Source organism: Fundulus heteroclitus, chromosome 12 (genome assembly GCF_011125445.2).
Source record: "Fundulus heteroclitus isolate FHET01 chromosome 12, MU-UCD_Fhet_4.1, whole genome shotgun sequence".
Classification (NCBI taxonomy): Eukaryota; Metazoa; Chordata; class Actinopteri; order Cyprinodontiformes; family Fundulidae; genus Fundulus; species Fundulus heteroclitus.
This window is the reverse complement of record NC_046372.1, coordinates 23,343,428-23,368,828: the sequence shown is the minus strand read 5'-3', so window position 1 is coordinate 23,368,828 and position 25,401 is coordinate 23,343,428. Positions and strand designations below refer to the sequence as shown.

Below are 25,401 nucleotides of genomic sequence, written 5' to 3'. Positions count from 1 at the left end.
ACACATTGATCCAGTAATCTGTTCTACATTAGATGGTAATAGCGGGTGAGCCGTCTTCTCTGGATGATGTCACAGTTAACAGAACGCCAGACCAGGTGTACCTACTATGAAGATAAAAGAGAGAGAACAGAAAGTTAAAGCAGAAATGACAACACATAATGCATAAGTGAAGAACAGTAGAACTCTATAGAGTGAGGAAATTAGATCCTGATATCCTCCAGTAGCCTAAGCCTATAGCAGTAAAACTATAAAGGGAGCTCAGAGTAACATGAACCACTCTAGTTATAAGTTTTGTCAAAAAGAAAAGTTTTAAGATTAGTCTTAAAAGTAGACAGGGTGTCTGCCTCACGGACCAAAACTGTGAGTTGGTTCCACAGGAGAGGAGCCTGATAGCTAAAGGATCTGCCTCCCATTCTACTTTTAGAGACTCTAGGAACCACCAGCAGACCTGCAGTCTGAGAGTGAAGTGCTCTGTTAGGAACATACGGGGTAATCAGAGCTCTGATATATGATGGAACTTGATTATTAAGGGCTTTATACGTTAGAAGGAGAATTTTAAATTCTATTCTTGATTTAACAGGAAGCCAATGAAGGGAAGCTAAAATTGGAGAAATATGATCCCGCTTGTTGATTTTCATCAGAACTCTTGCTGCAGCATTTTGGATCAGCTGAAGGCTTTGAACTGCATTTTGTAGACTTCCTGATAGTAAAGAGTTACAATAGTCCAGCCTTGAAGTAACAAATGCATGGACTAGTTTTTCAGCATCACTCCTGGACAGAATGTTTCTAATTTTGGCGATATTCCGGAGGTGAAAAAAGGAAACTCTGGAAACCTGTTTAATATGGGTTTAAAATGACATGTCTTGGTCAAAAATAACACCAAGAGTTTTTACTTTATTATCAGAGGCCAAGTTAATGCCACCCAGATTAAGTGATTGGTTAAGAAGTTTATTTTTTGAGGACTCTGGCCCAAAGATTACAACTTTGGTCTTGTCAGAATTTAGATGCAGGAAATTTATAGTCATCCAGCTTTTGATGTCATCAAGACATGACTGCAGTCGAAGTAATTTATTGGATTCATCAGGATTTATGGATAAATATAGCTGAGTATCATCAGCATAACAGTGGAAATTAATCCCATGCTGTCTGATAATTTTACCGATCGGAAGCATATATATAGTAAATAGAATTGGTCCAAGGAATAAACCCTGTGGTACTCCACAGGTGACCCTAGAGTTTGAGGAAGATTTATTATTAACATGAACAAACTGGAATCTGTCCGACAGATAAAATTTAAACCAGCCTAATGCTTTCCCCTTAATCCCTACAGTATGTTCAAGCCTTTGTAGGAGAATATTGTGATCAACTGTATCAAATGCAGCACTGAGATCTAAAAAGGACAAGTACAGACACAAGTCCATTATCTGAGGCCATGAGAATATCATTAGTGACCTTCACCAGAGCTGTTTCAGTGCTATGATGAGCTCTGAAGCCTGACTGAAACTCCTCAAGTAGGTCATTACTTTGTAAATGTTCACAAAGTTGATTAGCAACTACTTTCTCTGGAATTTTAGATAAGAAAAGAAGATTAGATATAGGTGTGTAGTTTACTAACTCATCTTGATCAAGAGAAGGTTTCTTAAGTAAAGGTTTAATAACAGCTACTTTAAAAACCTGTGGTACATATCCATTTACTAACGATAGATTAATCATGTCTAAAATAGTGCCACTGATCAAAGGGAATATGTCCTTAAACAACTTGGTTGGGATTGGGTCTAACATACAGGTAGAAAGTTTAGATTAAGCTAAAATTTTAGATAGCTCAGAAAGCTCTACTGCTTCTAAACAGTTCAAACACTGCGCAGGTTCTAAAGATTCCTCCAATGCTGCCTCACTTACTGAGGGCGACGTAATCATGTTTGGGAGGATGCCAATTATTTTATTTTAATGGCATCAATTTTATTTATGAAGAATCCCATAAAATCGTTACTACTAAGAGCTAAGGGAATGGGTGGATCAACAGAGCTGTGGCTCTGGGTAAGTTTGGCAACTGTACTAAAGAGAAATCTAGGATTATTTTTATTCTCTTCAATTAATGATGAAAAATATGCTGCTCTAACTCTGCGAAGGGTCTTGTTATACAACAATAGACTGTCCCTCCAGATTAAGTAGGATTCTTCTTGGTGTGTAGAGCGCCATTTTCTCTCCAATTTCCTAACATTTTTCTTCAAGAAACGCAGCTCTGAATTAAACCAGGGAGCCAGCTTCCTGTGAATAATCACCTTCTTTTTCAAGGGAGCTACATTGTCTAATGCAGAACGCAATGAGGAAGTCACATTGCTAGCAAAGGTATCGATTTGTGAATGGGAAGAAACAACAGTCCTGCCATCTACAGGGCATTTCTGCAAAACTGAAGATATTAAAAAGGGGACAGACTCTTTAAGTTTTGATACAGCATTATCCGATAAAGATCTACTATAATGGAACCCTCTTTTGGGGGTGGAGAACTCAGTTAGATTAAACTCAAATGTTATTAAAAAATGATCAGACAGGACAGGGTTGTGAGAGAATACTGTTAATTCTTCACAATCAGTGCCATATGTCAGAACAAGGTCTAAAGTATGGAGCCGAGAGTGCATCGGTTTATGCACATTTTGAGCAAAACCGAAAAACTGAACATTTGATTCAGTTGGTTTGGAGAAGGGATGCATCTAAAAGTTACAGGTTAGTGGCTCCCCAGGACTGGCTCCCCTGCTTTAATTCACTAATATTGGTTTAACTCATTTACTCTGTCTCTGGTTTCCAATACATTTTTGTTTTGCCTAAAACAGCTTTTTTACTCATTTTTTCTGGTACTTAAAAATTAATTTGGTTGTGGCCAAAAAAAGACGCAGAGAATTCAGAAGATGTACAAATGCTGTTTTCTGTATTGCCTGCAGGTGTCGCTAACGAAGCAGTTTAATCAAACTTCCAATACAGGGTTTCAGTGCTAAAACGCATCTCTTCTGCACACATTGATTGGTTTGTGCACCTATAAATCCAAATATTTGTAAATTTGCAACAGTCATACGTCATTAGAGGGTATTTCCCCCTATTGGGTTAAATATTTATAAAGCAAAACGTAATCGTTCATGAAAAATTTTATAATCAAATATTTTCTGTTGAACTTTATTGAATCAGACATATCCTTCAGTGATTCATACACAAGAACATTTCATGAGTAAAATGATAAGAAATGCATTTCAGGCTTATTTTCACATTAAGCAGTTTGTCCTCTAAAAGACCAATCAGTTATTATTGCAGCACCATTTTTCAAGTATTTATTAAAAAAAACTTTTATTATTCCTCTTAAATTGTCATTTTTCACTTAGGGATAAAACTTATTGGTATATCAACAACATATCAGCTAAATTACAATGAATAGATGACATGAGCTTACAAAACAGATCACTGTTGTAAAAAACTGTGACTATTTGTTTTTCCAGCCTGTTAAAAATTCTAACTAAATATTAAAGTTTCAAAAGCACATTCTGCTTAGACTGTAAAGTAAAATACTTCTGGTTGAACAATCATTCCTTTCAGTCACAAATGAAAAGTTGATAAATTATAAGAGTTGAAATATAACTTTTTCTCAGACCGTTCTAAAATGAGGATTTAGCTGAGATTAGTTAAACCAGAACTTCTTCTTGGAGAACCTAAAAGACATCACAGATGCAGAATTAGACAACTCCAGTATTCAAACCCAAAGCAAATTCAGCTTTTTATTGATTATGTGCCACTATTTTGTCATTCCTTTTTGGCTTTACCTCTGTGAAATACTCTCCTCCAGAAACATTTGAACACAGAAATAAAAACAGCAAAGAGCAACAGAACAATTGCCAGCAGGAACCCCAAAACATCGATGGAATGGTACTGGATGGTGGACATCTTGTAGGACTCTGTTCTCAAATGGGCCGCTCCTTTGTGTCTCATGACAAACTCGATCCAGAACATGGCTCGATCCAGAGGCTTCATGGGCTGATCTCTGTGGAGACTGGACAGCTCCTTCATCTTCTCTCTGTAGGAAGGTTCATAGAGAACTTCCTTCAGAGCCTCCAGGAAGATTTCTTTGTTTACTTTTACGATGTCAACGACTTTGGCCACCCCTCTTGATGCCATCCTGAAGAAGTTGTCTTGCTGATCAAACATGAGGGGCAAGCCGACCAGGGGGACACCATGATAAATGGCTTCTTGCATTCCATTGGTGCCTCCATGAGCCACAAACACTTTGGTTTTGGGGTGACCCAGGAGGTCCTTTTGGGGCAACCAGTCCAAGATCAAGGTATTGTTGCCAAGGGTGGATGGTTTCTTTCCTTTGTGCCTCCAGATCACCTTCTGAGGAAGCTCAGCAAAAGCAGCAGCAATGTCCTCAGCCAGGTCCTCAGGAAGTTGTTCCACCAGCGTCCCCAGTGTCATCACAATGACACCATGTTCCCCTGAGCTCTGCACAAAGTCCTCCAGTTCTTTGGGGAGAGGTTTGGAGGGTTTGCACTGGAATCCTGACATGTAGACGATGTTTGGCATTGTTGGTCGTGGAAACTCAAAGGTGAAGTCATTTCTCATCAGCCAAATGTCGGCCGCCTGAAACAGCTCCATGTAATGTACGTCTTTGCCAAAGTGACGATGGACAAAGGGTGGGTAGAGAGGTTCCGCAACGTACCAAATCTGGAAACACGTAAAGATGTAGTACAGGAAGTTCTTAACCCTCTGCATAAACGTCATTTTATCAGTCAACTCTGTTCCTGGTATGGGGATATAGGAGAGAGGGGAAGGTGCAATAGCATGATGCCCCTCACCCTGAATCGTCCATCTGACATTAAAGACCAGTGGAAGACCCAAACGGTGACCTAAAAGCACACCTCCACCAATTGCAGGATCAGTAAGAACCAAATCATATTTGGCGTCATTGAGGATCTGCATCAGTACTTCATCCTCAAAAATGTCCTCTACCATTTGAAGCACTTGCTTTCCCATTTGATAAAAGGTTTGCAGTAGATCATATTCCAGGGAAAGGCGAGACCAAAGTGAAGAACCGTGACGCCTCATATTTATTGTTTTCGTGACATATGACCCAAAGTTCTGCCTGTCGAATCCAGCTGACGAATTTATATTAATGGCCCTGTAGTGAGGGGAATCTGACTTGATGTACCAGGAGTCTGAAGGACGCAGCACAGTGACTTCATGGCCTCTGGCGTGAAGCTCTTCAATGATGACGTTCATGTTGATCCAGTGGCTTCCATCCACTGGGAACACCAAGACTTTTCCTCCATTCACCGGGGACGACGAGCAGAGCAAGACTACCAGCGTCAGCAGGGTCAGTCGGGACATCTCTGAAAGAGATCCCGATGAGAGATACATAGATGTTAGATCTGACCCAACTAGCCAAGCACCAGCGTTAGGTATATATATCAATCAACAGGCAAATGATTGGACATAAAGACAGTTTGATTTTGGATACTGTCCCTCTACAGTATTGAAAAGTCCTTATACATGTGGGATAAAAAACAAAATGTGCTGTCTAAACAATGAATAGAGAACAATTTATTCTAGTTACAAGAACAGGATTTATTTTTTTTAAACCCATTCTAAACAGAGTTGGCAACTAATCTATAGCTACTGTTCAAAGTAGCTGCTAGACATTGTTTCTGTTCATAGTGGGCTGGTAGCCATGGCCAACAATAGTAACATTGACAATTACATGCCAGATATGAAGTCTTTTTATTTGAAATTGTTTAGACTTTAGGTGAGAATGTGGGGATTTTAGTTCATAAAGAGGCATTTTATTCTCATGTTTGTCATGATCAAAACTGATGTGGATATCTGCAAACAAAAATGTCTGGAGATAATTTGCATTAACAGGGATGACAAATTGTTTAAAAGCTACATTTATTTATATTTCAGCAAGATGGTGGCTCTGATTTAAAAAGAAAATGCTATTTTGTAGTTTTGGGATATTCCGGACATTTACCCAGTTGAGTTGTCAATCACCACAATGTGTTTTCTGCAACAAAAATGTAACAATACAAAATCTCACTCAGTAATGGTTACAAAATAACATTTTATTTATTGTTAAAGACACATTTCTTAGATTGGCAACTTTAAATCCATGGTTTGAAATATTAGGAAAGAACAAGCATACCTGCAAAACATTTTAAACAATGTTCTGAAATTCTGTTTGTTCCTATTCAAAAAACATGTTTTTCCATTTAACTTTGTCAATTATTTATAGTTTCAGATGAGCTCAAAAGGAAGATGTGACCAAAACAACAGATACATGGTGTCCTTATTATTTCTAAAGAGTAGGACAATTTTCTTTAGAAACTGGGTTAATTTACTGCTGAATAATCTGTACTGGAAGATGCAAAAATATACCATACATAGTAATCAGTTCCATTGTTTGAGATACAGCTGCTTCTGACCTAAAGCAGTTTCATCATTCCTCTTTAGCTTTGCTTCTATGAAGTATTTTTTTCCAGAGAAATTTGCCCGCAGAAATAAAAACAGCAAAGAGCAGCAGAACAATTGCCAGCAGGAACCCCAAAACATCGATGGAGTGGTATTGGATCATGGACATCTTGTAGGACTCTGTTCTCAAATGGGCCGCTCCTTTGTGCCTCATGACAAACTCAATCCAGAACATGGCTCGGTCCAGAGGCTTCATGGGCTGATCTCTGTGGAGACTGGACAGCTCCTTCATCTTCTCTTTGTAGGAAGGTTCATAGAGAACTTCCTTCAGAGCCTCCAGGAAGATGTCTTTGTTTACTTTTACGATGTCAACGACTTTGGCCACCCCTCTTGATGCCATCCTGAAGAAGTTGTCTTGCTGATCAAACATGAGGGGCAAGCCGACCAGGGGGACACCATGATAAATGGCTTCTTGCACTCCATTGGTGCCTCCATGAGCCACAAACACTTTGGTTTTGGGGTGACCCAGGAGGTCATTTTGGGGCAACCAGTCCAGGAGTAAGGTATTGTTACCAAGGGTGGATGGTTTCTTTCCTTTGTGCCTCCAGATCACCTTCTGAGGAAGCTCAGCAAAAGCAGCAGCAATGTCCTCAGTCAGGTCCTCAGGAAGTTGTTCCACCAGCGTCCCCAGTGTCATCACAATGACACCATGTTCCCCTGAGCTCTGCACAAAGTCCTCCAGTTCTTTGGGGAGAGGTTTGGAGGGTTTACACTGGAATCCTGACATGTAGACGATGTTTGGCATTGTTGGTCGTGGAAACTCAAAGGTGAAGTCATTTCTCATCAGCCAAATGTCGGCCGCCTGAAACAGCTCCATGTAATGTACGTCTTTGCCAAAGTGACGATGGACAAAGGGTTTGTAGTTTGGTTCTGTGATGTACCAAATTTGGAAGCTAGAGATAATATAATAGAGTAAATTTTTGACCCGCTGAATGAATGTCATTCTATCCGTAAGTTCTGACCCTGGTACGGGGATATAGGAGAGAGGGGAAGGTGCAATAGCTTGATGCCCCTCACCCTGAATCGTCCATCTGACATTAAAGACAAGTGGAAGACCCAAACGGTGACCTAAAAGCACACCTCCACCAGTTGCAGGATCAGTAAGAACCAAATCATATTTGGCGTCATTGAGGCTCTGCATCAGTTTGTCATCTTCAAAAATATCCTCTACCATTTTAAGTCCTTGTTCATGCATCTTATAGAACTGTGTCATGAGATCATATTCGAGACATAGCCGAGTCCAGAAAGATGCACCTCTGCGCCTCATATTTAGGGTTCTTGTTACATATAACTCAAAGTTTTCTTTCTCAAACCCTGCCGAAGTGTTGATTGTAATGGCCTTGTAGTGGGGGGACTCTGGTTTAATGTACCAGGCATCTGATGGTCGCACTACGGTGACTTCATGGCCTCTGGCATAAAGCTCTTCAACGATGACGTTCATGTTGACCCAGTGGCTTCCATCTAAGGGAAACACTAGAACCTTCCCTCCATTTACAAAGGATGATGAGCAGAGCAACAGAGCCAGGTTCAGCAGGGTCAGTCGGTACATCTTTGAAATAGTTTCTGATGGGAGACACAGAAAGATTTGATTGGAACTTCAACAAAGGACTTTCATTAAAAGTGACCCTTAACACTATATTATATTGTTCTCCACATTCAGCAAATGGAATTGCAGTAAGGAGCAGCCCTCAAACAACCAGAACTAACCAAAGTTTATCGTTTGTATTTTTGGTTTGGTCACAACACCAAATGTGTGTTGGGCTTAAAACTGGTTTCAGACACAATTGCTAACATCCAGTAGGGACAGTATTTCGCCTCACTCAGTTCAAACAAACTGTATATAATTGGTGTTTATTTAAATTTAAAGATATTTTCACATAATTGTTTTAGATTCTTATAAACATTCTCAGGGATGAGAATACTCAGCCTTTAGATTTGTATAGGTTAACCCAAGTTGACATTCAATCGATATAAATGGGGCAAACATGAAATAAAAAGCTAAGATCAATGGTTGTAATGATACTAAAATTTCAAACTTTATACTGACAATAAGAAAAATACTCAATATAATAGAAACATTTTTGAAGACACAGGTCTGGTTAATAAAATTAATATTTACAATATGAAAAGTGATGGCCACAACTAACCAAAACTCTTCAAAGACTAATTTTCTGCAAACAGAAATATTAGCTTCATTTCCATTAAACCAATGACAAATTAGGAAATTTCAAGAACTAATGTTAGCCGCTAACCAATAGCTGTAAGTCTGTGTAACACATCTTCAGACAAAAGCTACTGTACACACACACGCAGGGCACATAAATAACATGAGCACTGCTGCATGTTTTAGGGGATTGCTGTTTTAGTTCAGGATAAATTACTTAAAATTATAACTTTTACATGCCAGCTGAAGCATTCGAGAAGAATATTCTATCCCTCTGTTCCCAGGCAACAATGCCTTAAAAGAAACTGTTCTTGCGAGAGAGAACCCCCCCCCCCCCAGCTCTGTTACCTCTAACCTGGAAACAGTATAAAGTAAAAAGTTCAAAGATGCTTATAATAAGTAGACGTGGCAACACCGCTGGAGGCCTGGAACACACAGCAGGACTGAATGTTTCCAGAGGTCCCCTTTCTCCAATGTCATCAGACTTTTTAACAAATGGGCAATAAAACATGCCTTTTTTGGATTACATGGGTTTATGGATGCCAACTTTGCAACCCTTGGCCTAAGTAAGACCACAAGCAATCAAAGTAAGGCCCTGGGCAACAAAAAGTTAGCTCCATAATTAAATGTTTGCAGATTAGCACAACTGTGCGTGCCCACTACTGCTGGAATTCTGACCTGTTGAAAATGTTTGCCATTTTTGGTGATGGACAAAGGGTTTGTAGCTTGGTTCTATAATGTACCAAATAAAAAAACAATAAAAAAAAATAAAAAATCAAAATATAACTAGGACATTTCTGACTCTGCATAAATGTCATCCCGTCAGTCAGATTTAACACCCCAGTATGGGGAAATAGGAGAGAGGGAAAAGGGCAAAAACCTTGAATGGTCCAAAATCTCCAATGGGAGACCCAAAAGTTGACCTAGAAAGACACCCCCACCAATTGCAGGATCAGTGAGAACTAAATCATATTTTGCATCACAGTGGCTCTGCAGCAGTGCTTTATCATTAAAAATTTGTTTAAAGCCCATGCATTTTCATCTGATACAACTGTGGGAATAGATCATACCCTAGAGCAGGGATCTTCAATTCCAGATTCCAGTCCTTGAGGTCTGTTGTCCTGCAAATTTTGATGTGTGTCCCTGGTCCAACGCACCTGATTCAAATAATCAGGTAATCAGCAGGACTCTGGAGAACTTGACTGCACACTGAAGAGCTTATTTAGCCATTTCATTCAGGTGTGTTGGACCAGGGACACATCTAAAAGCTGCAGGAAACCGGCCCTCCAGGATCGGACTTGAAAACTCCTGGTTTTGAGTCAAGCGAGGCTTCATTTCGTGACTGAGCTTGAGAGACACTTATGTATCATGGAATTAAAAGCCATGATGTTTCTTTGTTTTTTAGAGAGAAAGTCTTAATTGGGGATTCTGTGACAGTGATTTCACTTTGGAACTAACACCACAAACTTAATGGACAAGTGTAACTGTAACAGATTGTGTTGTATTATTTCTGAGATGAGGGATTGATCTTGCTGTTCTAACCATATACTTGTAATATCTTCACCACATTTACTTTATGAAGCTGAATTATAATCAATTTAAAGTCTCATATATTAAATAAATAATAGCTTCACTCAGAGAAAAAAAATAGAAAAAGCATATTTTTTTACCTGTTTAATTAAAGAAGTGACAAAAAACATTGAAATTATGAGGGAAAAAAGTAGAAAAATGATGAAGTTAAAATGACACTGGCGTAAAGACCAGCGACAGGCATGAACCTTTATAGTCTAGAATAAGATTTACTTGCAAAAATATCATTCTCCTTTAGCATTTAAACATCCTGCACTCTGTATGGGTGACTCATTGAAACTGATTGGACTGTTTGAGGAGAACATTCAGCCTTTTCTCTTTCTTTATTATTTCCACTTTATTCCTTATACTCGGACTTCAATCATTAAACAGAATTAAGACATTTTTTTTCGAAAAATTTAAACTTTATTTTCAATAGTGCAGCTTCATTGTAAAAAAAAAAACAGCAAAGCACATTCAACACACGTTTTTTCTTTCTTTTTACAAAGCAGCATTAACCACATGGCCACAAAAAAATGAGCTCTCCCATATCTCCTTTCAATGCTTCAACATCAACACATTTCATTTCATTTACCTGAATCTGAAACGCTGTAAGGTGGTGTGTCACAACCTGAGATGCTGTGTGTTGCATGTGGGTACTATCAACCCAACTGCCATTAAAACATCATAGGAACGACCCAAAAGTAAATTGCATATTTTCATGGTATGCCTTGCAGATGTCCAGCAGCTCAGGACTAAAAGTGGAAAAATTATGCATCTCTGACTGTCCGATTAGTTCTTCTAATGATTCTTACCACTTGGAGGCGCTCAAAGATTATTTAAACATCTTTCCTCAATGGTCAGTACATGCAGTATTTTGAAAATAACCAAGAAAAGGAAATTATTACATCACAAAGTAAAGAACCCAGTCAGAACGTAGCAAAACGCTGTGATTTCCCCTCATTGTTCTCTCTGCACACTAGTTGAATGAAAGCATGTTATAAGTGTCACACATACAAAATCCCACTTAATTCTTCACATTTAACCCGAGGAGTTCATTAAAATGGCAGCACATATAGCAAAATATGAATATATATATATATATATATATATATATATATATATATATATATATATATAGAGAGAGAGAGAGAGAGAGATATAGATATATATATATATATATATATATATATAGAGAGAGAGAGAGAGATAGATAGATATGTACATATATATATATATAAAGAGATATATATATATATATATATATATATATATATATATATATATATATATATATATATATATATATATATATATATATATATAATATATATATATATCTTAACTATCCACAAAGCTTGTGGTTTTTTTTATGTGTGCTGGAGAACATAAAATAATTTCAAACAAAAAATAAATACAGAGAATTTAGAATTTGCTGGGTGCAAACTGATGTTACCGATTTAAAATCCATTAAAGATTAAAAAAGCAGGCATAAGGAACTTTATCCATTTTTAAATGGAACATAACATGCTAAATTTACCTTTTTATACCATAAATACATTTTGTTGTGTATTTGAATTTAGTTCGTACAGGTGCTGCAAAGATATCTTTATATTCTGTTCAGGTCACATTTTTCAATCTGTTCAGTTTTCTCTCCTCTATATTACATTTTTTTAAACAATAACACTACAGTCTTTGCTGCAGAAATGCTAAAAACTCATGAACTTCTGGCTTATGTATTTCATGAATCTACTATTTTTGTAGTACAAGCTGAAGGATGCTGAGGCTACAAGTAGATAGGTCAACATATGTTTTTGTTTTGCTGTATTAACCTGCACAATTAATTACGCCGTCCACCAGCTGACTACAAAGATCAGCTGATGGATGGGATGGAGAGGAACGCTCTGTGACCTGGCGGGATGTGAAGTGTCTCCTTTAGATTTAAAGAGAACAGGGGTAAAAAAGAGAGGCTGTGAGGCAAAAATAATGAGGAATTCAGACCAAAGCATTTCTATATAGACCACACCTGAATGATTTCAATGTTAAAAGGAACACAATAAAAGCATGATATGTCCCTTTAAAATGACTTCAATGAAATTATAGTAGTGAAAACTAAGCTAAGTTATAATATTTCAAACAGCTCTGGACTGAAGTGGTGAACAGGCGATAAAATGAGAAGAGATTACGACAGCAGTTGTGATATTTGCGTATCTTCTTCCTCCGCCTCTTTCTCATCTGTGCTACCATCACTCTGTGACCTTTAGTATTTCAGGCGATGTCAGATGTGTCTGGGATGAACATCTGCTGCCCCACTGACCAAAAATAATGTTAGCGCTACAAATGCAAGTGTTAGTTCAACACTTTAAATATGTCAGCCAACCCTTGCTGCACTTCATTCAGTTCTTTCATTGCGATTATTGCACATTCAGATATTTCGATTACAACATATTTGCAATATTGTGGCACCCTTAAAAAAAAAAAACCCTCAAACAAACAAGACTTTTAGTGCAAAATCAGAGATATTTCAGGTCATCACCATCAAAGCTGGTCTGGTCTTACGGGACCTACGGTATGCCTGCTAGTCTAATTAAAGGTTAATAAACTTTATTGTTCCTGCCTTGAACCAAACTGATTTAATTTGGTGGTAAATAATTAGCTTTTATTCTGATATCTGCACTGCAGCTTTTGAGTCAATCTTTGATTTTATTTGAAACACTTATGACTTACATTGCTTTAAATGTTGACTATTTAATCACATTGTGCCGTATTTATCATAAACTGAAAAGAAAACGCTGTTTTCTGTAACAAACATTGCGTGTGTTAATAGGCTGCTGTTCTCATCACTCCCTGCTGAACACTGATCCAATGTGTCAGTGCTCGGCTTGTTTCTGCACTAAATCGTCTCTTCTCTTGTTATTCAGTTGGGTTTTTGTGCTTTGCAGCATTTTAAAAAAAAATGTCTTTCATTCTCATCTTTGTGCTTCTGTCTTAATGACTGTCATGAATCGTAATGCTATGAATGTGGATCTATTTAACAGTTCGCTGTTCATGTGGCTTCTGTCACAGAGGCCACATTGAACAGCATTTAAATCCTAAAACAACACTTGTGTTGTCCTGAAGGCTGCTCTTCCAGTCACGGCTCACCGAGCATCGGTCTGACGCTACAGTCCGCGGCTCCTGAGCTCGCCACCATGCTGGTTTTATTTAGTTTGGATGTGCTGCAGATAATTGTGTGGTGAAGTCAGTCTTTAGGTTGTGTGTGGTCTGATTATTGGTCAGAGGGATTTGTCTCACATTGTGAGTGCAAGTTTATCTCAGAACATTAGAATATTGTGAAAAATTTTGTGAAATCTCATTTCAGAAACTGAAACTCAGATATTTTATAAATTCATTACACATAGAAGAAATTACTTAAAGCGTTTTGTCTTTTCAGTTTGATGATTATGGGTTACAGCTATTGAAAACTCAAAATTCGGTGTTTCGGGATGTTAGAATATTGCATAATATTAATGATGGTATAGAGGGGATCAGCCTGTGGTTCTGCTGAGGTGGTCAGGAGGTCCCGGTTGCTTTGATAGCGGCGTTCAGATCATCTGCATTGTTGGTTCTGGTTTCTCCATAAAGAGCCCAGTCCCTGCAGGACTTCATAGGTTCCCTATGGCAGGGGTCCCAAAATGATTTGTTAAATTTTGCTTATACGGTGTATTTTTGTTTTTATTATACTTTGGGAACTAATTTTAACCCCCTGCATTTTGAGATTTTATTTGAAATGTAAAGTGCATTATAAATACGACTCATTATTATTATTGTTGCAGATGTGCTAAAACAATTTAGTGCTTCCTTATTTGTGAAACCGATACCAAAGTATAATTTTACAAGATGCTTAACTGTCCTCATTTTAACGCAGGGAAAAGGTGCAATCTTTATTAAGTTATCATAAAATACTACTTTTTCTCAAAATGTTATGGCTTTATTTTCACAACCCCATAACTAAAACTTCAAAAAAACATCCCACCAGCTAAAAGGGGGTCACCGGTCTCTGGCACCGTGATTCTGGGGGTCGTGGGCTGAAAAGTTTGGGCACCCCTGCTGTACGGGGTGCATATAATTATACGTCCTCACTGTACACCACAAGTACATTTTAGAAAATCATTTTAAATGATCAGAAGGCATGAAATGTCCTGAAGGTGGGTACGGAAAGAAGCACGGAACAAAATGACCTAAACTGCAAATGTATGCAGTGAAGAAGGACCTCCATGGTGTTTGTGGACTCAGAAGGTTTTATAACAAACTATGTCGAGCTTTGATTGTAAAGGCAATAGCTCTTTTCCGCAGCAATAGCTTTTCGGGTACATCGCTGAACTCTTTCACCACTTCCAGCTTCTCCACACGCTGTTGTCCTCGTTAGATTGTCACTACGTCAGACTGCAGTAGAATTTGTCTAACCTGCTAGTTTGTGCGATTTACGCTAATTCCAGTTAGTTTAAATTCTGTGTTGTACTGGGGTCTCATTCCCTTGGTTATTTAACACTGTTTGTTGCAAGATTACAGAAGAGATTATTGATGGTTTTATATTAAAAAGCTGTTGGAGAAGGCTGTGATTGAACCTGCAAACATGTCTGCTGTAAGGAATAGTTTGATGAGCAACGTTCAATACCAGGAGTTATATTATATTCATTAAAAAGGGTTTCCTCATTGCTGGTTGTTTCATGCCATTGACCTTATCTGGAACCCAGATATTAACTTTTGAACATGCTGCTCTGGAGCAAACATCTTGAATAAGTTGCCCAAAACAAACGGGATCAGACAAAGTCTCACGACACAGGTTGTTTTGAAGGTTTTTCAGAGCGCCTAGAGGCCTTTTTTTTCTTTACACAAGCTTTACATAACTCCCAGATCCTGCATCGCTCACTAATAGTTTCCTGATTGCACAGCAACAATGGTGAAATTCCCGAATGTCTCAGGAGGGTTACGCAGACGTTTTGCTCAGATTTCACAGCTTTGTGTTCACGGGCACATGTTGCACGTAATGATACGCGAGAAGTAAGATCACAGAAAGGAGTTTAATGTTGTCTTTTGTGTTCAAAGGGACAAAAGAGGGAAGCTGTATTATTCAGAAGGAACAGCTGCTTCAGAACGGATTAGGATGGTTTTAACTTTCATAACTGACCTGATTTTTTTTTTTTTCATAAAAATGCTAAATACTACAAAGCAGATAAGTTCTAAAGGAGTTAAAGGTTTAGGAAGCTTCAGAGCGCAAATCTTTTTTTCTCTGTTACAGAAAACAACATAGAAGCTTTTCACAGGAAACAATCTCCTAACGTTCACAGTCTGAGCATTCTCTAAATTGGAACCAGATTTCCTTTAGGAACCGGTTGCTGAAACATTTAAACGTTCTAACAAAGTGAGATGTCCTCGACAGCGAGCTTACCCGTTAGGTTCAGACTTGTTGTTCTGCAGAAAACATCTGGAAACCCCCAGTCTGGCTCAGTGAGACTGCAGCACCTATATGTAGCTACTCTCATTTTATTCATAAAGAATCACACAAAAGCATCTGTACTGAAGCGTCATTTGTTTCCTTTTCCCTCGCTGCTCATTGTTTTTTGCTCTCTAATGAAAAAACTCACCGGGAGCGTCGCAGCCAGCAGATACCTCTCCGTGCTTCCAGTCTCCCTCAGAGCAAAGTTCTGCAGTGACTTCCAGTTCTGACAGGCAGAGAAACTCGGTGGGTGTCAGCAGTGAGGTAACTGGACTGAAGTTCAGCATGTGAGAGGTTTACTTCAGGGGATTGGAACCGGAAGCAGGAGCCATGTGCTGAACTGTAAATGTAGTATAACACGGACCTGTATCTGAAGGTTCATGCAGAGCAAAGGCAAAGCAACCATAAAACAGTTCTGTTTTTCCCTCCTCTTATCTCCTAACATTTTTATCTTTATTCAATCTCACTGTAGATGTCATATAATTAACATTGCGACTAATTAACGTTGCGACTTCAGCTTTTACTCAGATTTAAACAGCTATTTGGATGCAAAATGTGGATGATTCAATCTGAACTTTAGCACACCCACATATTTAGCGACATTTAGAAATCTGAGCAATAAGAAACAAAAGAATTGATCAATCAGCATATTTTAGTAAAACACTAACAGTACAGTAAAAGGATTAAAACTCGGAAAAATAAAGTGGTGTAAATGAAGAAGGATTTATAGAAATATTTGTTAAAAGCAGGATTAAATTTATCCCTAACAGATGCAACACAACTTTAAAGAGATTTCAAAAATCAGTCAGTGGTTCCACACAGCAAATAAATGATGGATGACAGCATAAATTCAGGTAAAGAGCTGCAGTGCAGATGATCACCTGAACCTGTTAAATATATATTTTCATGTGACAGTTGGGTAAAAGTCGCTCTTATCAGCAGTGATTCTGTCTGGTAGGCAGTGGTGCAGCTGGCTGTGCGACAATCATTAATGAATGACACGGTGAGTGTGTCAACAAGGCATACAACAAAATCCTCTTTGTCCTAAATAGGAAATCACGCTGAAAGTGTTACGTTTTTGTCAGTAAAAGGAAACATTCTTATGAACTAAACTACTTTGTGGTTTGTCAAAACAAATCCATCTGTGAAGTGTTTGCCTTAGACTAACCTACTATGCTGTACATATAACTGCATGCAGCTATGAAAGGGTCCCAAGCCGTCCCCAGAAAGTTTGCCTGTCATGTTTTGTAGGTTGTCGGTAGACATGAACTTGGAATGAACAAGGTGAAGGATTTAATGATGACAGAAAACGCACAGAACTGAAACAAAGAGAAAAGATGAGGAGCTTGGGCAGTGCAGTGGAGGACCCAGCATGAAACAATGAAAGGCAATGAGTTTATATGCTGAGGTGAAAGTGGAGAATGACACTGAATGCAGGTAGGTTAATTACGGGATCAGGAAGGGCTGCAGAGGAGAGAAAACAGAAAGAATGAGGTAAAGGTGAATAATTAACACAAAAGAAGCTGAGCTAACACAAACAGCTGTAAACGACAAACCAGGGGAAACAATACTAAAGATAAGCTAAGAGAAAGAAATCCAAATGGACAGAACAGAAGAACAGAACACAAGATTAAACTAAGAATCTAAACACAAAGACTTGCACTGAATACGGCAAGACCTTTTGAACAATAATGCAGAGCTCAGATGTGTTACTGGGTGCCTGTAAAAGTGTCCGGTTTCCTGCTGTTTCCAACTTACAGCCTGATTTTTATTCCAAATGGTGCTTACACAACAATGTACAGGAGCATTAATTACATAAGAGGAGAGATATACTGTACCAGATTTAGCCGTATAAGTAACAAATGGGATCTCAAAATAAGCCGTACAAGTGGGTGTTCTTTGTCGGTATTTAAAAACTTTAAGTTTTATTTCTTTTTTCTCTCTCCTCCAGCCTCACAATCCAGGAGCCCTTGTTGCATTCGGGCAGCCAGTGTCACACCATCTACGTCATCATCAAACTCGTCAGACGCCCCCCGATCCTGTCCTTCTTCCAGCAGCACCTTGCTCAGACAGTGCCTGAACAGACCCAACCCTTCCCTGCAGCAGGACTCTGCGTCCCTAAACAAAGATGGCTGCACAGAGCCGTACCCTCAGAGCTACGTGGAGAGGCTGCAGGCCGAGGAAGGATCATTCAGTGCTGTAACGTCCGGTTTGGCGGACGAGAATGTGCACTTCTCACCAGTTGTGGAGACGGTCTCCTGTTTTAAACCCAGCATGTACCACTCGCCACTGATGCCAAAAGACAATAAGCCACTGGAAGTGGGCATCCTGCGGAGGGTGAAGGAGCTGATGGCTGAGGTCGACCCCAGGATGGCGGCCAAACACATCACCAAGACTGACTGCATGGTAATGCTGGAGACACGAGAATCAATAGCTGTAAACTAACAATGGTTACAAAAGTAGAAAGCATGCAGTATTTCATTTACCTTTGTTTTAGTTCGTTTGGACTTGCTGCACTACTTCCCCTATTGGAACTACGTGCATATGGTTGTTTACTTCCATCTAAGATTAGTTGCACCAACTTAAAACTTCCTGATGAAGAGGGTTATTAAATAAAATCACAACATCATCTTTTTGGGAATAAAGACTGTAGCTGAAGCCTCGCCTGCTGGGAGTGGATGTTTGATACGTTCAAATGGGTGGTTAAATTTAAAGGCGTTTTAAATCAGTATAACCATGTGAAATCTTGAGGCGCTTATAACGTTAAATACAAAATCAGCCATCACAGCAACACAATGCATGTGGGCCTCTAGATCACTGCCTCTCAGGTTTATGGGGAATGTTGTGAAAACAATATTCAGTTTACAGCCGATGTTTGGACAAAAATACCTTGTTGCTGTCAGTAGAGAATGGACAGACTGGTTCCAGATGAGAAAGACGACAGTAACTCAAATAAGTCAGTAGGACAAAGGTATGCAGAGTACCATTATTAAACGCATGTCAAACCTAGACGCTGATGGCCACACCTGTCAGCTGAGAAAAGGAAACTGAGGCTATAATTCACACAGGATCACTGAAACTGGACAGGAACCAAAGGGAAACCCAAACATCCTCCTTCCTGGTAATACGGTCCAGCTCATCAAAACGGATCCCATGTGTGAGATCTGAGAGCTGAAGGGATGTAAAAAACAGTCTTTAGACTGTGGGAGGTAGCCAGAGTGCCTTGAAAGAACCAATGCATGCACAGGGAGAACATGCAGACTCCATCTAGAAAAACCACAGGCAGGGATTTGAACCCAGGCCCTCCTTGCTTAAAGCAGCAGTGCCACCAACAGCACCACTTTGCAGCTCCAAATAAACTAATTGTATGGTATCATTATGTGTCATGTTATATTTCTAGTATTGTTATGTATTATACTATGGGGTGACATTGGCACAGGAACTCTGAGTTTGTCCTGTAACTGGTGGGTTGTTGGTCCGAACCCTCCGTCTATCTCAGTCGTATCCTTTGGAAAGAGGACCTGGGGGTGCTGATTGTTTGGCAGCCTTGCTTCTGTCAGTCTGCCCCAGGACAGCCGTGGTTACAATGTAGCTTATCTCCATCAGCTTGTGAATGTAATGCAAAGCGCTTTGGAGGCCTCAGAATTTTATAAAATGCTGTTCGAGTACGGACTATTTACCGTATGGAAGATGCAACAGGAAATAATCAACCTCCGACCAACGTGTTTGTGGTTCCTAGGTGGCGAGGATTTTGGAGGTGACACCGGAGATGAGAAGAAAGATGGGAGTGAGTTCTGGGATGGAGCTGCTAACGCTGCCGCATGGACAGCAGTTGAGACTGGACCTGCTGGAGAGGTGAGGACTGTCTCGCATCCAGGGGTTTATTTGACAGCACAAAGGAACCAAGACATTTCTGCGCTCTGTTTCATGAACTTTGCTCACATCAGCCCATCCATCTATTGTGTGTACCAGCTTATCCCCAGCTGTCCTGGGGTCCAGAGGCAGGGCAACACAGGAGCTTACAGGACAAACATCGGTCCATCAACAGACTCATATTTCAATATTTTAAACCTAACGTCAGGGTTTAGGGCTGTGAGAGGAAGGTGGAGTACCCAGTGAGAACCCACACATGCAAAGAGAGAACACGCAGACAGACCCCTGTCTGGGTTTTGAACCAAGGTTTATTTAGACCATCATCATTTAAAAGGGAGGCAACCTTAACACACCCAGAACGAAAAACAGAGGATTGAATTAACTTTTGTTGTACAACATTTAGATAAATATAATGTTGGAAATAAAATACGAGGTTAGACATATTTCTATATCTTCATAAGGTATGTGACCAACAAGTCTGAGATTGTAAGAGAACCTTACAATGTCTGTCTTGTCCTAGATCTCAGCACTGAGATCTAACAGGACAAGTACAGACACAAGTCCATTATCTGAGGCCATGAGAATATCATTAGTGACCTTCACCAGAGCTGTTTCAGTGCTATGATGAGCTCTGAAGCCTGACTGAAACTTAACTCATATAGGTCTTTACTCTGTAAATGTTCTCATGCATGATGATCAACTACATTCTCAAGAATTGTAGATAAGAAAGGAAGATAAGATATAGGTCTCTAATTTATTAAGTCATCTTGATCAAGAGAGGGTTTCTCAAATAACAGCCCATGGAACTAAACAGAGAATAATCATCTTTAAAATGGGGCCGTGATGAAAGGACATACCATTTTGTTGAGATTAGGTGTAAAACACAAGTTGAATGTTTAGCTGAAGCTAATATTTGTGGCATTTCCTTTTTGGGCTGCATGGTGGCGTGGTTGGTTGCCTTGCAGCAAGAAGGTCCTGGGTTCAAATCCCTGCCTGGAGTCTTTCTGCCTGAAGTTTGCATGTTCCCCCTTTGCATGCATTGGTTCTCTCCAGGTTCTCCGAATCCTCCCACAGTCCAACAACCTGACGGTTAAGTTATTTAGTCTCTCTAAATAGACTTTAGGTGTGAGATGTTTATGATTGTTTGTCCTGTGTCTCTGCGATGGACTGGCGACTTGTCCAGGGTATACTGCTGGAAATAAGGACCAGAAAGGGACCAACGTCTTCAGGGCAATCAGAACCACTAATAAAATATATTTTTGTCATTGTGATCACCGCTATCATTGTAGGTTGAAAAAATAAAATTTTCTAACTCTCAAAACTAACTTTTCAGACTTTTAAAAACTTTTTGAAATTTGGAAAGCAAATTTTGGAAAACCTTTAGTTTGTTAAACCAGTGCCAGATTATTGATGATTTCAGGTTTTCTCTCCTAAACTGGGTGACTCCCACTGCTGATCAGGTGCTGATGTGTTCCTGCAGGTTTCAGACCATGGCCACCATGTTGGCTGTAAATGTGTTGGGCTGCACAGGAACGACGGAGGAGAGGGCCGCCCTGCTGCATAAAATCATCCAGATCGCAGCTGAACTGAAGACCACCACGGGGAACATGTTTGGTTTTGCAGCAGTCATGAGAGCGTTGGAGCTACCGCAGGTGAGAGAAACAGACTCAGGGTTCTGTCCGGTTATCTTTATTGATAGCGGGGACAGGAGAGGGAGAGCTGACAGGCAGGCTGATATCCATCTGTGATACAGGTGAACAAGATTAATACATCACTGATAACTGAACCGCCAGTGGTCCATAAACCATGGAGTAGTTACCCCTTACACACAGAGAATAAAACATGATGAGTTCTGCTTTAATCTGACCTCATTATCTCTGGTTCTGCAGAAATTATAATTTTTATATCAGGTCTTATTTATGTCAAAGTTGGACTTTTAGTTTAGTTTAAGTTTTCGATTAGAAAAAGACAGACAAATATGTCATAGAGACACTCTTGTGTTATTTATACTTTAATATGATTCTGCATGCTAATCCCAAATCCAGCATCTTGATTCTCTGCAGGAGCAGCTGGCAGAGAGAAGGATAGGAGCTGGAAATGTTTCCAGCCTGAATTCATCACACTCCTGTGTTTCAGGGCATTTTTTTCCTGTCTTATTCTGCTTGTGTCATTTTGATGTTGCTTCGTCTCCCAGGTGTCTCGACTGGAGCAGACTTGGACAGCGTTACGGCAGCGACACACAGAGGGTGCCATTTTGTACGAGAAAACCCTGCGGCCGTTTCTGAAGAGCTTGAATGATGGACAAGGTAAAAAGGCCAATAGAGTTCAATAAAATCTATGAAACAAAGTTAGAAATGGCCACTGACTCTCTGGTTGTGTCTGTCCTGCAGAAAGCTGTCCGCTGTCCAGTACTACCTTCCCTCATGTCCTCCCCCTCCTCACCCTGCTGGAGAAGAGCTCTGCGGTGGGTGAGGGGACGGAGCCGTGGGAGACGGCAGAGGTTGGGGTGGAGGTTGTCATGCTCCACCTGGCAGCGGCGAGAACCATCGCTCAGCTGGGGGGAATCTATTGCTCCAACGCTGAGGGACGATTACAGGGTGAGAACCTGGAGGTTTGGGTTACATGGAAGAGAAGTTATGATCTTCTAATCCTTTCTATCCATAATCCGATTTAACGAAAAGCTTCATTACCCATAACAAATCAAGGGTTTTCAACCAGGAAGGTTGAATCCATCCATCCAATTTTCTTAATACATATATCCCTTGTGGGGTCGTGAGGGGTGCTGGTGTCTATCTCCACCTGTCAATGAGCGAGAGGCAGGGCACTCCCTGGACAGGTCGCCAGTCTCCAGGAAGGTTATTTCTCTTTTATTTTTATATTTATTCTGATCTCAGAGCTACATGGAGAGGCTGCATAACATCTGCATAAGGCAGTGAAGGATGTGGGTCATTAGAAGATAAAGAAACGTTAATTTCATCTACATAATCATCATAATTTATATTCTGTCAATGAAAACATCTATAGAATTAATGAATCTGGACCATGAAATCAACCTTGAGGTAAGGTATGCCAAAGGTTATGGCTCCTCTGGTAGGGGTGAAAATCACTGAGTCACAATCTGTGAGGAAGAAAAGAACAAACTCTCCCACCTACTGGCATTGAAGAGGTATTACATATAAGATGGGAATCTCAGGGTTTTAAATATCTGAAGAAAAATATCCATTTAAAATATATGTATGTAGTCCTGCACAATCTTTTTTATTGTTTTATGTAAATTTCCCAGGTCTGGTTAAGTGAAAAATTTTATATGGATGTTTCCAGAATTATTTTCTAAAGGACAAATAAAACCAGGAAGTGTGAGAAAGTCAGGAAGACAAGAAGAACCTTTTTGAAAACAAGACATGAAAGATATTTAGGGCTTCTGCTAATCTGTCTTCTATAATTAGATAAACTTTACACTGGATGAGGATTGTGCTTCAATGCATTCAACTTACTGCACTTAAACTATAGTTGGTAATCATAATCAGAAGCACTTTTTGTTATACTGGGATAAATTGTGTTTCCATCCCGAAAGTAGGATAAATACACTAGAAAATTTCTGAAGAAATTTAGAAGGGGCTTGCAAATCTCAGATTCCTATGTTCATCACAGCCCTGTAGGAAATGGAAAAGGGAACAATACTGTCTGTTTTTGTAGAAAATATTTTAATAAAGGTGCAAAAAAATCATGAAATAAAGGGGAAGTTTTACGAAAATGGCCAAACAGTCTGAACAGGGTCCCGAACAAATTGCTATGACTGAAAAAGTATAAGAGATACCAAAATAATTCTTTCACTGTCAGTATCAACCGGCTTTGGTGAACAATCGTGGTTATTTTCATGTATGTAAAAAAAAACTCGGTGTGAGTGTGCCGATGATGTAAAAAAGTGGATCATTTTGAGCAAATTTAGTTTAAACCTTTTTCAGCGATTTGCAGATTTGCTACTCCCGAACAAATTGTTCCAGCAGCAGAACAGTAAAAGTGTCTGGATATTAATCTGTGTAGGTTTCATGCCTGTACATCAGACGGTTTAGGAGTGGCAACGATGAGAAAACATGTCGTTTGGGATTTTCATGTCTGATTTTTGAAGACAGCTCCATAGAAAATTAATGGAGGGTGTTTCCACTTTTTGCCGCTCAGGGAAGATTTGTGAAAAATCTCTAAATCCCATACTAATGAGGGTTACATTTGCTGAATCCAGACAAAACTACTTACGTTTTGGTGTTTAATTTGTCCTCGTAGAGGGAAAATTGAGCGAGTAGACAGAAGTTGTTTGGAGTTGTAAAATCTTTAAAAAAGTTAAAGCGTGTCTGTCCAACCCTCTGAGAATAATTTTATATAAAAGATGGAAACCCAGAGTTACCCTCAGTGGCAGAGACTTACATGCTGGGAATCTCAAAATGGCGGTGTTAAAAACTGATGACAGTGGTGATCGTCATGAGCCGCTGCCAACATACTGACGCTGAAATGTAACGTTCCAGGTTTCCAGGAGGAGGGCGAGGTCCGGGAGATCTTCCTCACCGACTTCCAGATGAGGCTGCTGTGGGGGAGTCGGGGAGCTGAGGAGAACCAGGTTCTCAGACACTCCAAGTTCGACCAGGTGCTGAGCGCCCTGTCCAACAGGCTGGAACCGCCGACCGCAGGGCGCTGATCCCAGACCTGCATTTACAGACCCAGCTTTTAATGTTCTGTCTGTGACTGACATCACTTCACCTTAAATGTAAGGGATCCTAATTTTAAAATGGAAACATTTATTTTTATCTGAGCCTGGCTGACATAAATCTGAAGGAATCTTCTCCCAAACTGTCTGAATAAGCAGCATTGTAAAAAAAATCCATAACTTAATTAACTTTTCTTAAAGGTTCAAATTACAAATGATTTTTTTCTTGACAACATGCTTTAATGAAAAGGAACATGAAATGTTGGGGTGCTTTGTTTGTTTTCTAACAAATATTTGGGTTTTAACTCTAAAATCTTAGAAATACGCAACTGTCACACTGTAAAGAGTAGTTTGCATCCTTTTATCCTTTCTAAGCTGCAGAGAACAGCTTAGAAAGGAGTCCAGGTCTTCAGTACTTCTAGGAGGCTGTAAACACTCGTGTTGTGTGGCTTAGGTAAGGCAGCAGGTAGAAATATGGTCCAGTATCAGGTTCTGGTGGGACTACTGAAGACCAATGAGGTACTTTCTCTGAAAAATAATAATGAGGAAGAAGTTTAATCTTTGTCTGTGGGTTAATGTGTGGAAATGCCTTTATCTGCCTGAAGGCTGGACCTTCATCAAAGGCAGGACACATCCTAAATTTAAAGAACAAATAAAGTCTCTAAGTTGTTCTTTCTTTTTTCATTTTCATGTACTCATTTTATTGATAGATATTTAATATACTTTGGTAAATCTAATAAAGCAGGATCAGTGTGAGGGAACAGCTTTTGACAGCAAGAATTCAAATGTACAAATAATTTCTGTAACCTCACACTTTATTAACATCTACTATTTATCTGAATAGTGTTATAACTGTGAATAAATTATCTTTTCTTTCTTATTAAATAAAACTGGTTCTTGTTTTCTTTCTACTACAATATTATGAAACGTAAAGGAGTTATTTTGACACAAAGTGCTGCCGCACAGAAATGTATTTCAAGGATCACTGAGCTCTGAAATGTCGCTAAAACATTTAAAAAGGAGAATATTTTTGTCTTGTTCCCATTTGCATAAATGAACAGTGCAGTCGTTTGAAAATAGGACCATCTGCTGTTTTAAAAGAAATGTTCTATC

At 39.4% G+C, this 25,401-nt stretch overlaps 3 protein-coding genes across 9 annotated transcripts in view; 1 reads left to right on the top strand and 2 right to left on the bottom strand.

The window, feature by feature from the left end:
• sh2d3cb (SH2 domain containing 3Cb) overlaps positions 1-24,665 on the top strand; it is an 86,724-nt gene extending 62,059 nt beyond the window's left edge. For all 3 annotated transcript variants that reach the window (XM_036144301.1, XM_036144300.1, XM_036144302.1), the window contains 6 exons: positions 17,668-18,122; positions 19,456-19,571; positions 21,070-21,241; positions 21,784-21,895; positions 21,980-22,186; positions 24,110-24,665. In XM_036144301.1, coding sequence (XP_036000194.1) covers positions 17,668-18,122; positions 19,456-19,571; positions 21,070-21,241; positions 21,784-21,895; positions 21,980-22,186; positions 24,110-24,279 — 1,232 coding nt within the window. In that variant the 3' untranslated portion in view covers positions 24,280-24,665. The remainder of the gene's footprint in view (positions 1-17,667; positions 18,123-19,455; positions 19,572-21,069; positions 21,242-21,783; positions 21,896-21,979; positions 22,187-24,109) is intronic.
• Positions 3,153-15,941, bottom strand: LOC105939667 (UDP-glucuronosyltransferase 2B31). 4 transcript variants are annotated; one of them, XM_012881929.3, is made up of 2 exons: positions 15,669-15,831; positions 3,153-5,369 (listed from the first exon to the last, which is right to left on the bottom strand). In XM_012881929.3, the coding sequence occupies exons 1-2, from the start codon at positions 15,769-15,771 to the stop codon at positions 3,787-3,789; spliced, it is 1,686 nt and encodes a 561-aa protein (XP_012737383.2). In that variant the 5' UTR covers positions 15,772-15,831; the 3' UTR covers positions 3,153-3,786. The 4 variants fall into 4 exon arrangements, with proteins under 4 accessions (XP_012737383.2, XP_036000201.1, XP_021163978.2 ...); XM_036144308.1 differs by lacking the exon at positions 15,669-15,831 and adding an exon at positions 7,875-7,977; XM_021308303.2 differs by lacking the exon at positions 15,669-15,831 and adding an exon at positions 15,865-15,941 and having other exon boundaries at positions 3,465-5,369.
• Positions 6,081-15,941, bottom strand: LOC105939666 (UDP-glucuronosyltransferase 2B31). Of its 2 annotated transcripts, none has more exons than XM_036144310.1 (2): positions 15,865-15,941; positions 6,081-8,067 (listed from the first exon to the last, which is right to left on the bottom strand). In XM_036144310.1, the coding sequence occupies exon 2, from the start codon at positions 8,051-8,053 to the stop codon at positions 6,473-6,475; it is 1,581 nt and encodes a 526-aa protein (XP_036000203.1). In that variant the 5' UTR covers positions 8,054-8,067; positions 15,865-15,941; the 3' UTR covers positions 6,081-6,472. The 2 variants fall into 2 exon arrangements, with proteins under 2 accessions (XP_036000203.1, XP_036000204.1); XM_036144311.1 differs by lacking the exon at positions 15,865-15,941 and adding an exon at positions 9,739-9,859.
• Positions 24,666-25,401: the final 736 nt, after the last annotated feature.